At 35.8% G+C, this 16,227-nt stretch overlaps 1 protein-coding gene across 2 annotated transcripts in view; it reads left to right on the forward strand.

Moving 5' to 3' along the window:
* LOC150094659 (NPC intracellular cholesterol transporter 1-like) overlaps window positions 1-16,227 on the forward strand; it is a 495,369-nt gene that overhangs the window by 299,632 nt on the left and 179,510 nt on the right. For both annotated transcript variants that reach the window (XM_090411343.1, XM_090411344.1), the window contains one exon: window positions 6,755-6,895. In XM_090411343.1, the coding sequence (XP_090267469.1) occupies window positions 6,755-6,895 (141 nt within the window). The remainder of the gene's footprint in view (window positions 1-6,754; window positions 6,896-16,227) is intronic.

The raw sequence follows: 16,227 nt of genomic DNA on the forward strand, positions 1-16,227 counted from the left end.
CTCCTGTTAACTTGGGCTTGCAACTTGATCAGTGTTTCATGCATTTTAGTACAACCTACACACACCATTTTTAGTCATTACAAGGATACCAAATGGGAGACCTTCATGACTTCTACTTTTCCATTGTCCAACTGATGCTTCATTTAGCCTGGTCCAAGCATCTACTCAGACCAAATAACAGAAATAATTACAACTAGAATGTGAAGTCCATCCTTTTATCCCTCTCAAAATTCCTGTGTCCAAGCCTTGATTCTCTAACAAGTGTTTAAAAATAAAAAAATATGAAAAAAAAAATCGAGATATCACAAATGGCTTGAAATCAAAACTTCAGTATCACACTCAGCCTATGTTGCAGCTCACAACAACTGCAAAACCATTGGTTAGTCTGAATCCAGTTATAAAAGTGCCAAATTCCTCAAACTGAATTCCTGTTCTAATTGGAATCAAGCTTTCTGGTTCTTCGCCAAAGGCCACTGTGTGCAACTTTTGCGCAGCCACTCTTCCACTACTCTCACATCCAGATGGTAACTGTTGTAATATCATCCAAAGGCAAGGATGATATACAGTCATTTTTCTTCCAATTTCTGTGCTAATGGCCATGGCAAAATGCCCCATCCACTTTGGTAATGTGGTAATACATTTGGTAATGTGTGTGAGAGATCACTCACTCACTCACACACACATTACCAAAAACTATTCACTCCAGATGGCAGAAAGAAATCAGAAGAATCCTGAATGACAGACAAAAACAAAGCATCTGGTCCTTAGGACATTGGGGGAAATTCTATGGAATTAATACCAATCCTATATTGCCTTTTTAATCTCTCCTACAGTCAAGGACTGACACCTACCCTACAGCTCATTCCAACGAAAGATAAGTCAGCTAACAAATTACCATCCAGTTGCTTTCAAAAACTAGAAAAGTCATCAGGACAACTTCTATATCACCTAAAGGCCCACCACCTAATTAGTGACCAACAATATGAATTATGTCACTCTCAATCCACACCTGATCTGGAACTCAAGCCATGGAAAGGTTTTGAGAAATTCAGCTTTTTGCAATTGAGTTGCCAGCTTCCTTTCAGGTTGATTACATGTCATGATAGATGGCTCCATCTTCTCATATTTCCCCATCAATGCAGGAGTACCTCCCTTCTGGGTACTGCTCTCTCTTTCCTCCTGTACATAAAAGACCTGCTTTCACTGACATTGCATCCTATCCATAGCTATGCTAGTGACAATACACTCACCACCCTTCCGTCTCATTTCACAGACCTTGTAGTGATAACACTCGGATACCAAAACATGATAAGATTTCTCTTCTTGGGCTGACCTGCACCTCCAGTTTTTCCTGTCACAAATGCATCTTGGTCATAACTTTTTCAGCCACCAAAAAATACTGCATACTTTCCTGCACAAGGCACTACTTTTCACCATTGCATCGCTTAACACAAATCCCAAATCTGCTCACACATGGACTTCTCTCTCTCTCTCTCACACACATTTGGGTGGTGCTCTCATAGCCTCACCAGCACTGTTTAATGCTGTTCAGAAGATGACAGATTAAGCAATGAACCTTCTATGGAAGTTTTTTCATTTGGCTGTGCTACTAATTGTATATTTGGTTTTATCCTTTATCCAAGTGTAAGCAAACAAAGTTTGTGCCTGAAGTACTTTCAGAACTTGGGCAACTTATGGTAAAGGTGGTATAAGTTCTAATCACATGCCTTAGTATCCCATAATGCAAAGCACATCTCCTTGAGGACATATATAATGCTATGCATTAAGGCAGTGTTTCTCCTGAGGTCCACGAAGATGGGACAGGTGGTCTGCAGGCAGACTTAAATTAATTAAATAATTTTTTTTAATTATCAAAACAAATTAATATTGAATAAGTAAGTAAAAATTATTGAAATCAAATGGACCCTTAAAAAAACCAACAAATAGCATCAGAATGTTCAAAGGCAGAAGCAATAAAACTATATCGTTTTTCACTTCACTCCTCTTATTATTTGTCCTTCTGCTGCTAAATTTGTAGCTGCAGAATGATGAATAATAAAAGAGGGGTAAAGTGAAAAACAATATAGTTTAGTTGCTTCTGCCTTCCTTTGCTGTTTTGTCAGATTTCAAGTGAACATGTGTTATCCACATTTCAACCAATAGCTTGTTGTGTATTGATTTTTATTATTGAAGGTTTCCTTCAACCAAGGCTCAGTATAGCTTCAGAAGTGCTAAGTGATACTTGAATAAAGTGTGTCGTGAGTTAACCCCAGTATTTATATATATTTTTCAGAAACGTTGTTTTAATAATGGAAAAGTGGCTTAGAACTAGGACTTTGAAAAGAAGAGCAAATGAAACAGGTAATGCTAACCCTAATTGTAATACATGTGTTGTAACGGCCAGTAAATCTGATACTATTAAAGTAGAAGAAACAAGCAGTTCAAAGAAAAAATACAGTAGGACATATAACAGTTCATATTTGGAATTCAGATTTACTTGGTGTGGAGATGAAAGTGAACAGAAACCTCAATGTGTGGTATGTTATGAAGTGTTGTCGAACGAGTGCATGAAAGCTGCGAAACTCCAATGACATTTAGAAACTAAACATTGTGATGCGAAAAATAAGCCAATTGAATTTTTTCAGCGATGCTTAGCGACATTAAATAATGGGAAAGATATAATTTTAGCCATGGGTTCCATTAATAGCAAAGCACTGGAAGTATCCTATCTCTTAAGTTTGCACATGGCAAAAATAGGGAAACCTCATTCTATGGGGGAAAATTTACTACGTCCAGCTATAAAAGATGTAGTAAAAACTATGTTTGGCAACAAGTTACTAAAAGATGATTTGATTCCTCTTTCAAATGACACTGTCGGTTGCAGAATTAATGATGTGGCAGGTGACATAGAATCTCAGTTAATCGAAAGAGTTAAGAATTATGCGTTACAAATAGACGAGACTACTGATGTTACAAATGATGCGCTGTTAATATGCTAAGTAAGATATGCACATGATAACATCATTCATGATGATATTCTGTTTTTTAGAACTTTGTCATCCCGAACAACTGGAGAAGAAATATTTCACACTCTCAATAATTACATAATACACAAAGGGATCCAGTGGGAAAAATGTATAGGCTTCTGTTCGGATGGAGTTCATGCTCTTATAGGCAGGCATAGTGGGGTTGTTTCTAAATTCAAAAAAGTAGCTCTGGATATGAATTGGGTGGATTGTTTCATACATAGGGAAGCGTTAGCCTCTAAAGGAATGCCACCAGAATTTAAAACTGTGCTATACAACGCTGTCAAGCTAGTTAATTTTATTAAAGCTCGACCATTAAATAACGGGTTATTTTCAGTACTCTGCGATGAAATGAGCAGTGAATATACACAACTTTTGCTTCATGCTGAAATTCACTTGCTTTCCAGGGGCAAAGTACTAACAAGGTTATTTCAATTAAGGCACGAAGTTTTATTATTTGTAAATGAACTTAATTCTGATTTTGCATCACTCCTGTTGACGAAGCATGGTTATCAACACTATCCTATCCTTCAGACATTTTTTAGAAATTAAATGAACTAAATCTCTCCCTTCAGGGAAATCTTTTAACTGTTCTTGATGCCTATGACAAAATAAAGGCATTCGAGAAAAAACTGGTTTTATGGATTAATTATGTAAAAAACAGACAATTTGCAACTTTCCCAACATTGGAATCATTTTTAGTGGAAAATAATATTTTTGTTCATTCTGAGTTTGTGGAAAGAGTTTGTGACCATCTCAAAAGTCTGAAACGGAATTTTGAAACATATTTTCCGAATAACTTTTATAATAAATTTCTGTGAGTTCGCGATCCATTTCAGGCTTGCAGTCATGAGAACGATCTTTTGTTATCGAAAAAGGAACGGTTAATTGAGCTTTCAAGTGACAGTGGGCTTAAAATGCAATTCTGTGATATTGGTTTTGCTTGATTTTGGATTTCGTCTTCTGTGAGAATTGAATTTCCAGAATTATCTGAAGAAGCATTGAAAATCATCTTGCAATTTTCTACAACCTATTTTTGTGAGAAAGGATTTTCATCGCTCCTTCAAATAAAAACAAAATACAGAAATCTTCTTAGTGTGTGTGCCAATTTTCGACTGAAGTTGACCAATATTGAGCCAGATATCCAGCAACTCTGCAAGGGCCGAGAAGCTAAACCATCTCATTAAAAGTAAGTAGTAACATAATTATATCATCTTATTTATTTGTTTAATAAAAATTAAAACTTTGTTCAATGATGATACACTTTTAATCGTTTACTTCCAATTTAATTAATTATGTTGCCGTATCTTTCAAAACATGCTTTTAGATTTATTATGTTATAAATGGCACAGTGTTTCTGAAATGTTGGTAATTCCCACATAGTTTTTTTTTTTAAAAAAATTACAAAAAGTCAAAACGACATGTAGGGAAATAAATTAAAAATACTATGTTTATTTTTGAAGTAAAACTTTAATTCCAACCTTCTAAAATATTATTTTTCTTGCTTTTTTGTTCACAAAATCGTCAATCATATTGTCGAAGTCTATTTCATCACTCAGTTGATTTTCTATAGACAGAAAGGCAAGATTTCATAAATGCCAAAGAAAGGTGTCGCCAGGGGCAGATCTCCCTGCCCCCAGCTACGCCTCTGTAACTTAGTGGTCTGCAGAATTGTTTTAGGCATTTTACTGGTCCTTGGATTTAGAAAAGTTGAGAAATGCTGCATTAAGGGAAGGGTCACTACCCAAGACCTGTTTCAACCTTTATTGTGGCTGGTCTCATCAGTAGGAGCCAGATCCAGAGGTGGTGATACTAAGGTGGAAGTAATGGAGAAATGTCATATTTACCTATACGAGTTGCCAAAGGGTTTCGCACTCTATTATTAAAATTCTCTGGATTAGAGATAAGTTTATGGAAGTTTTTTCACTTGGCTATGCTACCTCAATAAAGGTTGAAACCAGTCTAGATAGTGACCCTTAATGCATAGCATTATACATGTCTGCAAGGAGATGTGCTTTGCGTTATGGGATATTAAGGCAAGTGATGAGAACTTATACTACCTTTGCCATGAGTTGTCCCAGTCCTGAAAATACTTCAGGCACAAACTTTGTTTGCTTACACTTGGATAAAGGATAAAACCAAATATATAATTAGTAGTATAGTCAAGTAAATAAACTTCCATAAACTTATCTCTAATCCAGAGAATTTTAATAATAGAGTGTGATACCCTTTGGCAATTCGTATAGGTAAATACGACTTCTCCATTACTTCCACCTTAGTATCACCACCTCTGGGTCTGGCTTCCACTGACGAGACCCCTAAGGGTTGAAACCAGTGGGAAGAAGCTGTGGCCAATGAAGTTCTTACTGAGGTTTTCAGCTGTTGCTGTTACCCAGGTAGAGGGGTAATGGATGGCAATGCTGTAGCCCATGAAGTTAACTGAGGTTTGGCTGTTGCTGTTACCCCTCAGATGAAATATGAGCAGTTCTGCTCGGTGGTGGGGTGAGCCTGCTACTGGGTAGAGCCAAACGCTGAGAGTTCTTCTCAGTCACAGGGTGAGCCTGTTATGGATGGGAGCAACGCTGTTTTGATCCTTCGAGTCGCTCATTGTTGGGTGATCCGGGGGACCTCGTGAGGTCCTCTATGGGATTACCTCTCCAAAAGGAGAGGTAACCCCACACTTAATACAGGGAAACCGTTCTGGGTAGTGGCCCTTCCCTTAATGCATAGCATTATACACATCCGCATTATATTATGTCCACAAGGAGATGTGCTTTGCATTATGGGATACTAAGGCAAGTGATGAGAACTTATACCACCTTTACCATGAGTTGCCCCAGTCCTGATAGTGCTTCAGGTGCAAACTTTGTTTGCTTACACTTGGATAAAGGATAAAACAAAGTATATAATTAGCAATGAACCCTCTCTCACGATACATTGTTTTTGCTTTATGCCTCTTCTGCAAGTGCTTTGATTGTCATTGCATTACTGAATTGGACACTGTTGTTCTCCACATCCTTCAAAAAATGTAAGAATGAGAGCAGCTTCTGGCTAACATCCATTTTATCACCTGCTTTCTTTCTTTCATTGCATCTTCCTCACATTGTCTTCCCCAAATGCTGCAGTCCTCAGCTGTTCAAAAAACATCAATAAATCTCTTCTTACCCTTTTTCCTGCACTACATAATGTGCTATAGATCTTGCAACCTCTGGCCAGATATATATAATTCTTGTCATAAGTCCAGAAGTGGCATTTCAGTATACTAGTGTGCCTTCTGCAAGAAAAGTGTAATATAAATTCATTCTCAAGATTTTTTTTTATCAAGAAAATGACATCACTGGAGAAGTTGGTGCTTTCAGGATTTGCATTTGCACAGATGCAATTCCTGAAAGAAGGCTATTGAGGCCTGCATGATTTTGAACATACAATAGTAATGTTTATATTCACTGGATATGTAATGCGAGTTTCTTCAGTGCTCAGCTGATAACTCTTTAATTTAATGTCAGGATAAGGGAAGGGGGATTGCCTTGGGATGGGAATTAACAGATCAGAGTTTCTGATCCTTGTTTAAAGGTGTGTGTGTGTGTTGGGGGGGGGGTAAACCTTTGATAATTAAACTGTTTGATTCCTGAAGTTCTTACATAAATTAGTAGGAATGCAGTAAAATAGAAAATATGTGGACTTTCTATTTATATCATCACTCAGTGTGTCTCGTAATTTATTTGCAGAACCACCGACTGGACATATGCTGTTGTATCCAAGGGTCTAAAAAAGAAAATTCAGTGCTGGGCTCAGAAAGCTTGCTGTACAAATTTTTCAAAGATGCTTATGCACCCTTCTTGATGAAGACTTCAGTGAGATATGCTGTGGTATGTATAAGTAAAAAAAAAAAAAAAAATCCTCTGTTATTGAGTGAAGGGATCTGAACAACTTTGCTTCAAGGGATCTTGAAGCATAGTTGTTGCAAGGTTCAAAACATTAACTAAAATAATTCTGTGCATTTATGTAACATCATAAAAGTAGCATCATTTTGATAATAAAATATTACTGGAATTGCTTACATTTAATTTAAATGTTTTTATTTTTAAAATTTTTGCCATAAGTTTCATAGCCACTGTAAATACAATTTTAGGAAAACACAGAAAAGAGAACAACAATTAAATTGAAAGTGCATGATATTATGTGCACTATCGGCTGCAGAAGAAAATGCTCCATCTGCATTAATAAATATACAAAATAAATTACAATAAAATAATTCAGTTAATAAATTATTTTTAAATATAAACAAAAAAAAATTGCAAATTAAGGAACACATGATTTGAGAGTATTAATATAACTTATCAAAACTGAGAAAGTTTTAGGCAATTTTTGTTCAGGTTTGGGTTGTGAATGTGTGCTTCACAGCCATCCTTGTACAGTCTTCCCTGAAGAAAATAACTTTTGTGTAACACTTTGGTTTTATAAATTATATATTTAGTTTAATCCTTTATCCAAGTGTAAACAAACAAAGTTTGCACCTGAAGTATCTTCAGGACTGGGGCAAACTCGTGGCAAAGGTGGACTGAGTTCTCATCGCTTTCCTTAGTATCCCACAATGCAAAGCACATCTCCTTGCGGACATGCATTAATAAATTAATATGCATTATAGGACCCAGACCAGTTTTGACCTTTATTTAGGTCTCTTCAGTGGGAGTCAGACCCAGAGGTGATACCAAGATTGAAGCAATGCAGAAGTCATATTTCTGCATGGTTTTGCTTCAATGAATCCTTTGTTTTGTAGATAATGCATGGTTTACTAAACTGGATTTGTTGGGTTCATTAAGTAAAATGTATTTGTTATGTTCTTTAAGACAGATTTGTGCAAAATGACCAGTTTGTCCATAATAACATAAGCTGCAAGAGCAGGAGATTTGGTAAATTCCAGGATAAGAAAGAAGAGAATATTTGTCTTTAGGTGAGATAATAAAGGTATTAAGTATATATGCTGATTAATACTCACCATTCACGTGTTCCTTAATTTGTAATTAAATTTTTGGTTGTTCGAAAATAGTTTATTAACTAAATTATTTTACTGTAATTTATTTTGGATATCTATTAATGCAGAGAGAGCTATTCTCCTGCAACTGTGTGTGTGTGTGCGCACATAATATGTGTGCTTTCAATTGAATTGTTCTCTTTTTTGTGTCTTCCTATAATTGTATTGACAATGACTATGAAACTTAGCCAAAAATTTTACAAATGAAAACATTTAAATTAAATGTAATTCCAGTAATAATACTTTAGCTGTTCATTTCTTTCTATCGTCCCATATTCTTTCTTCATGAGCATTGTTCTAATTCAAGATTCTTTTTTTTCTAAATTTTCTCTTATCTGGTCTCTTCACCTTTTTTGTAGTCAGTCTATATGTTAGTTATTTCAAGCAAGTGTTCACATGCATTTCTTTAGCACTTTTAGTCTCAAACATTCTATATGGGCAGAATTCTTATTCTTTCTTACTTTCCTTGTTTGTGCTAACATTAACCTCAAAACTCTTTATTTCCATTGCTTATCTCCTTATGTATGCTTTTGTTAGTCTGTCTGCTGCTGATTAAGACAAAATGCATAAAATAAAAAGTAACTTCTTTTAATCAGAAGATTGCACTTCATTGTGACCTCATCTGAAAGCAAACTACACTGCCTTTGTCTCAGTAAAATCTTCCTAGATATCTTGATCTAGTTTTCCATCACTAGCATATACCAATTATTTGAAGTTTTCATTACTCTTCAAGACTTTCCATTTGGGTGCTATAATGCTGTTATAAAGGAAATAGGCTATAGCAAACTATTTTAGTTCTCCCTGCGAGTCTTTTATACTAAGAGTTGACTGTATAAACTTTTTATATAAAATATTAATTCTTTCAGGGCAACACTTTGGCCGAGAGTTGATGAGAAAGTGAAAATTGTAAGTATATTACCTCGATATGATAAAAATGAATTAAGAATGGATATGATGGTAATGGCTCAATGCGTAAGATGTGTAGAAGGAAAGGAATGAAACTTTTTGCTTGTGTGGAGTGAGTTTGAGGAAAGATTGGATTTGTATAAAAGGGATTACCTACACTTGAAGGCATTTGGTATCAGGAGTCTTGGAAAATTAATAACTGGTATGAGACCTAACACAAAGTCAGGGAAACTAAATTATAATAGGAATGGTGAGAATATGTGTGTAAGAGAGCAACAGTGCTATGTAACTATGTTAATGATGGGAATGGCATTATCGTGAAAATGATTATGAGGAGACAACGATTTTGGCTTCGTGTTTGTCCAGTTCAGACCCATCAAACATGTGCAATGGTGTCTGCATATATAGGGCTACAGAGAAGAACAGATCTGCAAGTTATCCAACTGCATCATGCAGACTACAGACAAGAGTATACAAAAGAACATGCAGGTAGCATGTTATGTCTGTACACAAATGCCAGGAGTATCATAAAAGGATGGAGTTTGTTGCCTTTGTAAATATGTTGGGATCTCAGATTGTAGGCATTAGTGAGTCCTGGCTGTCAGAATTGGACATACTAACTGGTATCGAGTGTAAAGGGTACAATATTTTTAGAAAGGATAGACAGGATAGGAGAAGAGCAGGCTTGCTGCTAATGATATGGGATTACTTGAATCCAGTTAGTGTTGAGACCTATGATTGTAATGCAGTAACAGATTTTGATGTTACAGTGAGTTTGAAGCCATCTGGTGCGAGGTGGAGTCTAAAAGATCAAATACATAGTGGCGATCCACCAAGTGTTACAGACCTGGTGGATCGATTGCTAGTGATGAAGAAATGCATCACCAAATAAAGATGATGGGTGCAAAAAGAGTAATCATAATGGTAATCCAAACATTGATTGAGTAGCAGTAAAATCTCATGAGAAGAATGAAACTGAATTTATTGAGCTGTTGTGAGACAATATCCTCAAGCAGCATGTGACAGAAGGAACTCTAGATCAAAGAGCGTTAGATATGATTATAGTGTCGGGGGGGGGGGGTCAGTTAAAGACGTGACTATTCTGTCTCCAGTTGGTGACAGCAATCATGCAGTACTTACTCACTTGGGAAGTGGCTAAGTTTATGAATGTTTTCCATTCAGAAAAGTTATATGCTGAACTACAAAGCAGGAAATTATGCTTTGTGGTGAACAGAATACTGAGTTCAGCACAATGGTATCCGTTGCTGGATGGGAAGAATATTGACAGTGTAGTGGAAGCATTTAAAAAACACTTAAATGATGCAATATGAGGATGTGTCCCCTGAGTTCAAAGAATAAATAGAGTAGGAGTCAAATGGATGCATAATCTTATCAAGCAAGAAATTCATAAGAAAAGGGTGAGATTGAAGGAATACCAAGACATCCATACGTACATGTTTGATGTACGTATGGATGTCTATTATGAACATTATAAGCAGTATGCCCTAACAGTCACAAACTGTTGTATGAAATGCTAAGTCTGTGTATGAAAAAAAAAAAAAAAGCTGGCTCTGCAAGCTAAAGATAACCCAAAGAATTCTATCAATATACTTCAAGTAAAAGAAACGATGAATATGAAAAAATAACTGTGATGAATGCAGATGGTGTTAAGGGTGACAGATTCAGAAGAGGTTGTGTGTCCATTTTGCTAAAAGCTATCAACGTTGTGTGTGTGCGTGCACGCACACGCATTATTGAGTTCACTATTACCTCTTCACTGATGAAGAAACTCAGCTGTATGACAAGGTATTAGAGCTGTTGCACAAACTGAATAAGAATTCAGCAACAGGGACTAATGGGATATCAGCAAGGGCTAAAAGAGTATTCAGTTGAACTGGCTATTCCTTCAACCATTCTATATAATTTGAGTCCCAGAACAGGGAAAATTCTGCAAGAGTGGAAAGAATGTATGTTAGTCCCATTGCACAACAGGACAAAGACCGATGTATACAACATTGACCAGTCAGTATCTCAGGAGTTGTGGTGAAAATTTTGGAAAAGTTGGTTAGGGCTCACACTCAGAAATGGGTTGACAGAGAATCTCTACTTTGCTACGAACAGCATGGGTTTATTAAGGGAAAGTCATGTTTTAGCAACTTGCTCACATTCTATAATAATGTTACCATTGAGTTATAAAAGAGGAATGGACATACCATGATACTTGTGGATTTTGACAGAATACAGCATGGAAGTCTGTTACATTAATTGGAGAATATGGGTTTGGATTATAAAATATTAGCATTGATAAGAGGATGGCTGACTGACATATCAAAAATAAGCTATATGGGGAATGTGATTCTGTAAGATTTAATGTACCCATTGGTGTACCACAAGGATCACTCCTTCATCCACTGTTATTCAATCTGTACATTAATGACTTTGGGAAGGATTTAACAGGTGACATGCAGCTGTTAATAACCCCAAGGTTTGGTTTTCCTGTTCTCAAACTCTTATTTTTTCTTGAATAATGTTTGTGTATTTTAGTCTATGTGGAGGTCTCCTCTCAGCTTTGATCCTTATGCACCCTAATAATTATTTTCTATGCAATAAATTAGAATTGCAGGGGGTCTCTCTCTCTTTATAATAATTAATAATAATTTATTTATTATTATTATGTGGAACAGCAGCAGAGCACCTCTCCATGTGTGGCATCTGGTCATGGCTGGAGTAACCATCCCTTGCAGAAAAATCCAGTTCCATCACTTTGGTGGTACTGCAAAAAATGGGGCATTCCTTGATGGCCCAGCCACGAACAATTGGCTAGTATGCTTGCCTGCAACGATCATTACCGTTTCTCACCTTCCCCATGGTCCAGAGAAAAGTCCCAATGCTTACTTTGGTGTACTGGTATAGTTGCCTGGGTAGCCCCGTCTTTTCACTCCTGCAAGCACTGGGACTATGATATGTCAAAGATTTTGACATATCATAGCTTGCTGAAGAGAGGACATTCATGCGTGGCTTTGTGGCGAGCAGGGAGCACTGGTGCTGAATTAAATACCCATTGAGTATGAATAATTTTTCATCTTCTTGCATATTAAGGGACCCTCATCAAGCTCCAACCTGGTTCCCGAACCATTGGAACATCAGCAGAAAATGAAAATAAACACAAAAAAATCAGAGACAGCATTGGTGACATTTTCTATGGACATGGGAAATGTCACCCTTCATCTAGAAGGATTTGAAGTGTTCGTAGGATCCCCAAAATTCGTGAAAAAAACTCAGTTCAGGGGATGTTCTGATAGAAACAACAGTGTACTCAATCACAGCATCTTCTTCATGCAACATTTCTCAGCAGAGGTAAGGAGATTATATGCTCCAGAATGAAAGATCAAGGAGTGACAGCCATAGGGAGAATACTCATATATAGGAATGGTCAAAATTAAGGATGATTTTCCTGGTGGGAACCAGGAAAATCATCCTTACTTATATACCTAAACCATCACCATCATCATTGTGAAATATATCTAACTTGCCCAGTTAGGCCTTGCATCCCAAACCCTTTTGCGCTACTTTAAATGTGAAAAGTATAGTCTTTCTCAGACTTCCTGTCATGACTATGCCATCTGTGCCTGTTATAGCAGTAAAGATAATGAAAACAAAGACACGAAAATGCTGTAATTGTGAAGGAAATCATTCTGCTTGCTTCTGAGCATGCCAGAGGGTGGGAAAATGAAAATGAGATCCAGAAAATATAAACTGAGCAGTGCATCTCATACCAGGAGGCAGTATATCACAAATATAGCAACATCTAGTAGTAAACTTTCCTATGCTGAGAAGACAGCTGTCAAGAAAGTGTTAGTAAAGATTTTGACATATTTCTGCCTTCTCATAACTGTGATATCCCTAAACAGTATAGTTTGCTTGCTTGCTTGCTGTCTCTCTAGAGTGCATGAAAGGGGGAAAAAATCTGAAATGGACTTGCTCTGGAGGACATGGCAAAAATGGTTCCACTAAAAAAAAAAAAATTAAATCCAACTATGTATTGTTATTATACTGTGTATCTTATTAAATGTTATATTTTTAGAAACATGCAGTCTCCACACCAATAATTAACTGAAAAACATGTTTATTTACAGAAATTAATGCATTGTTCACTTATTGCGATGCATTAAGAAAAAAATTTCTGCTAACTTCCTATAAAAAGTTGGTGGTATTGTCCTTACTCCGCCTTTAAAGTATTAGTAAATTCCATTAATCAACATCAGCCATATTGTTTACACCCCAAATCTGCATTCCAGTTTATTACTGGGATGCAGTAAGATGTAAGGTGTAGTATTATTATAGGACATAGTAATGATATGTTCTATAATATGACAAATTCAGTATAAATACTGAAATTGTCATAATATAGGACATAATTTTCATCAATATAGGATCTAAAGGTAACAATTTCATAAACTGTGACAAGTGGACCTAACTGATATGTCAAGAAACACATATTATAATATTACCTCAAAAATTCATGGTGCATGCCTGATTGCTCCAGAGGACTCATTTCCATTGTTCTGATAAAGGTTTTATGTATTCTTTGACTTATGCCAATTGATCTTACGAAAACTATGAAAACATTTTTTTTTTACCCCCAGATTCCTAGAGTCTGGTGAGATTAAGAATCTTTTCAAGAAGGGTTATCAATGGATTTAATTCTTCAGAAAATTGCATACTGTGAACTAGGAATGCTTCATTGAAGGGCTATACCAAGTATATACATTTCCTCCAAAAGATATTTTCTTTTTGCAATGTCTGCTATGTATACTATGCTTTTGCTATGCTAACTATGTCCTTTGGCATACAAGATGCTGAACAGTGTTTGAAATTACTTAGAACACATCACTGATCACCCCGAGACTTTCATACTATGTAGATGCGTTAATTTTCCTGAAACTGGAGGTTGTCCCAGTATTTACTCATGATACAGTCTTACTATTTCTTCATTAAATGGATGTTTTTGTTTTGCATAAATAAATAGTATTAGATTAAGTTTTACCAAGAATTAAAACTTGGCTGAAACCTCTGACTTTATAAACAACTGGAAATTTTTGAAAAAAGTTCAATGAAATCAGTGTATTCCCTGTTGCTTCAGCAGAGAACAATTGAGTGTTTTTCCAAGGACTGATACTACATTTGACCAACTATATGAAGTTTAGTGTATACATAATAGTAGTTATCATAGAGCCATTTCTTATGTTTAGTTGAAAATAATGAGTGGAATGATCGAGAATTAAAACCTCATATAAAAGAGATAAGGTACCAATCAGTGATTAAGAACAGTTTTGTACCAGCAGCAATCGTCGTACTGTTTATGTTCATTCCAGTGTGGAGTTCCTGAGTAGTAGGACGCTCTCCAGAGTGGTTTTATATAATGTTTAAAAGACAGGCTGCAGACATATACTTCAGTGAACCTACAAAGTATTGTAATGTCTTTAGCACAGTTAAAATCTCATCTTGTCACCGTTCATGTTGTCCAGGAAGTGTTTTCTTGTATTAGATTCAATGATCAGTAACAACCAAATAAATGCTTTTATAAATGTAATTTGTGCTATAGCAGGATGATTATTATATTTTATATTTATTGCTAACTCAAGTGATTTTCATGCATTCATTCTAACTGGACAGAAATACATATCTGAGTATCCCTGATAGAGAAAGCTTGTAGAATGAATTGCTTATTTTGTCAAGCAGTAAAAAATGAATTTCAGAGTTGGTAATTAAAGAAAAAAAAAAGCTATGCCAAGTTGACCCTTTAGCAGGGGTCGCAATAAAATTATTCTTGAACTAGAAGATCACAAAGAATTACCATTCCCTGACATCTTTCTTGAAGTAAATGAAGAAGGAAAATAGATTGATCATTTCAGCATACAGAAACCTATTCAACTGGAAGATTTTTACATGCTGCTTCATACCACCATACATTACAAAAGATTACATACATTACATGATTAAGAGATGGAGCCTACAATGTTTCAGTATGCCAAAAACAACAGAGTAAAGAACTGCGCTACCTGAGGAATACTCTCATCCTCATTGGGTATGAACTGAAGACAATCAAGAAAATTCTTAATATGCCTCCAAGAGCTCCTTTACATAAACAAGATGTTAAGAATATAATTACATTACCTTACATCAAGAATGTTACAGATGAAGTTGCTACAGATGAGTATCTTCTTAAGTATTCTGCAAATGAGAGGTTTTCTCTTAGTAGCAAAAACTTTCCTTCGACTCTCTTCTGTTCTGAGCTTCTCTTTCAAGGTTGTGTACCTGTCTCCATTCAGCATGTCATCTAGCATTGTTTTCCTTACTCTTCCTCTGGGTGTTTTTCCATCTATTTTTCCTTCGATGGCATCTCTGATCCCATTTCCTCTCAAAATATGTCCGATCTAGTTTCCCTTCTTTTTATCCTCTTTAACAGACTTCTTTCTTCTACTCTTTTTAAGACCTCTTCATCTGTCCACTTTATTTTTTCCCTCCTTCTCCAAATCTACATCTCAAAGCTTTCCAAAATCTTAATTTCTTCTTTCTTCAATGTCCAAGTTTCAGATGCTTAGAGAACAACACTCCACACATAAGCATTTTATTTGTCTTTTCTTTAGGTTTCTGTCCATTTTACTTCTGAATAAATTCTATTTTCTATTAAAGGCATCTCTTCCCATTGCTATTCTTGCTTTTATGTCACTTTTACATCTTCCATCACTACTAATCACACTTCCTGGATATTTAAATGTCTTTGCTTGATTCAATTTTTCCCCATTTATTCTGATATCCATATTTGCCTCTTTCCTTGCTGCTTTCATTACCTTTGTTTTTCTTATGTTAATTTTCATTCCATAATTGATACAGGACTCCAGTAATCTGTTCAACAGATGTAGTCCTGTTTCGGTATTTGATAATAATGTCTTGTCATCTGCATATCACATTGCAAATATCTGTCTACCTCCAATCTTTATTTCTTCTTCTGAATTCCTCGGTGAGTGCTTCTTTTAACATTGCTACGGAATACATTAAACAAAATTGGTAACAGAGAACAGCCTTGTCTTACTCCTCATCCAATGATACCTGGTTCTATTGTACCATATATGTCTCTCATCTGTCTTTCCAATCTATACCAATCTTTTCCATTACTTTCACCATCTTACCTCATTTTAAAAAGTCAAAAGCTTTTTCAAAATCTATATAACATATAACTTCTTTATTCACATCCAG

The sequence above is a fragment of the Typopeltis vanoorti genome, chromosome 21 (assembly GCF_054136105.1).
Source record: "Typopeltis vanoorti isolate ZY-2024b chromosome 21, IOZ_Tvanoo_1.0, whole genome shotgun sequence".
Lineage (NCBI taxonomy): Eukaryota > Metazoa > Arthropoda > Arachnida > Uropygi > Thelyphonidae > Typopeltis > Typopeltis vanoorti.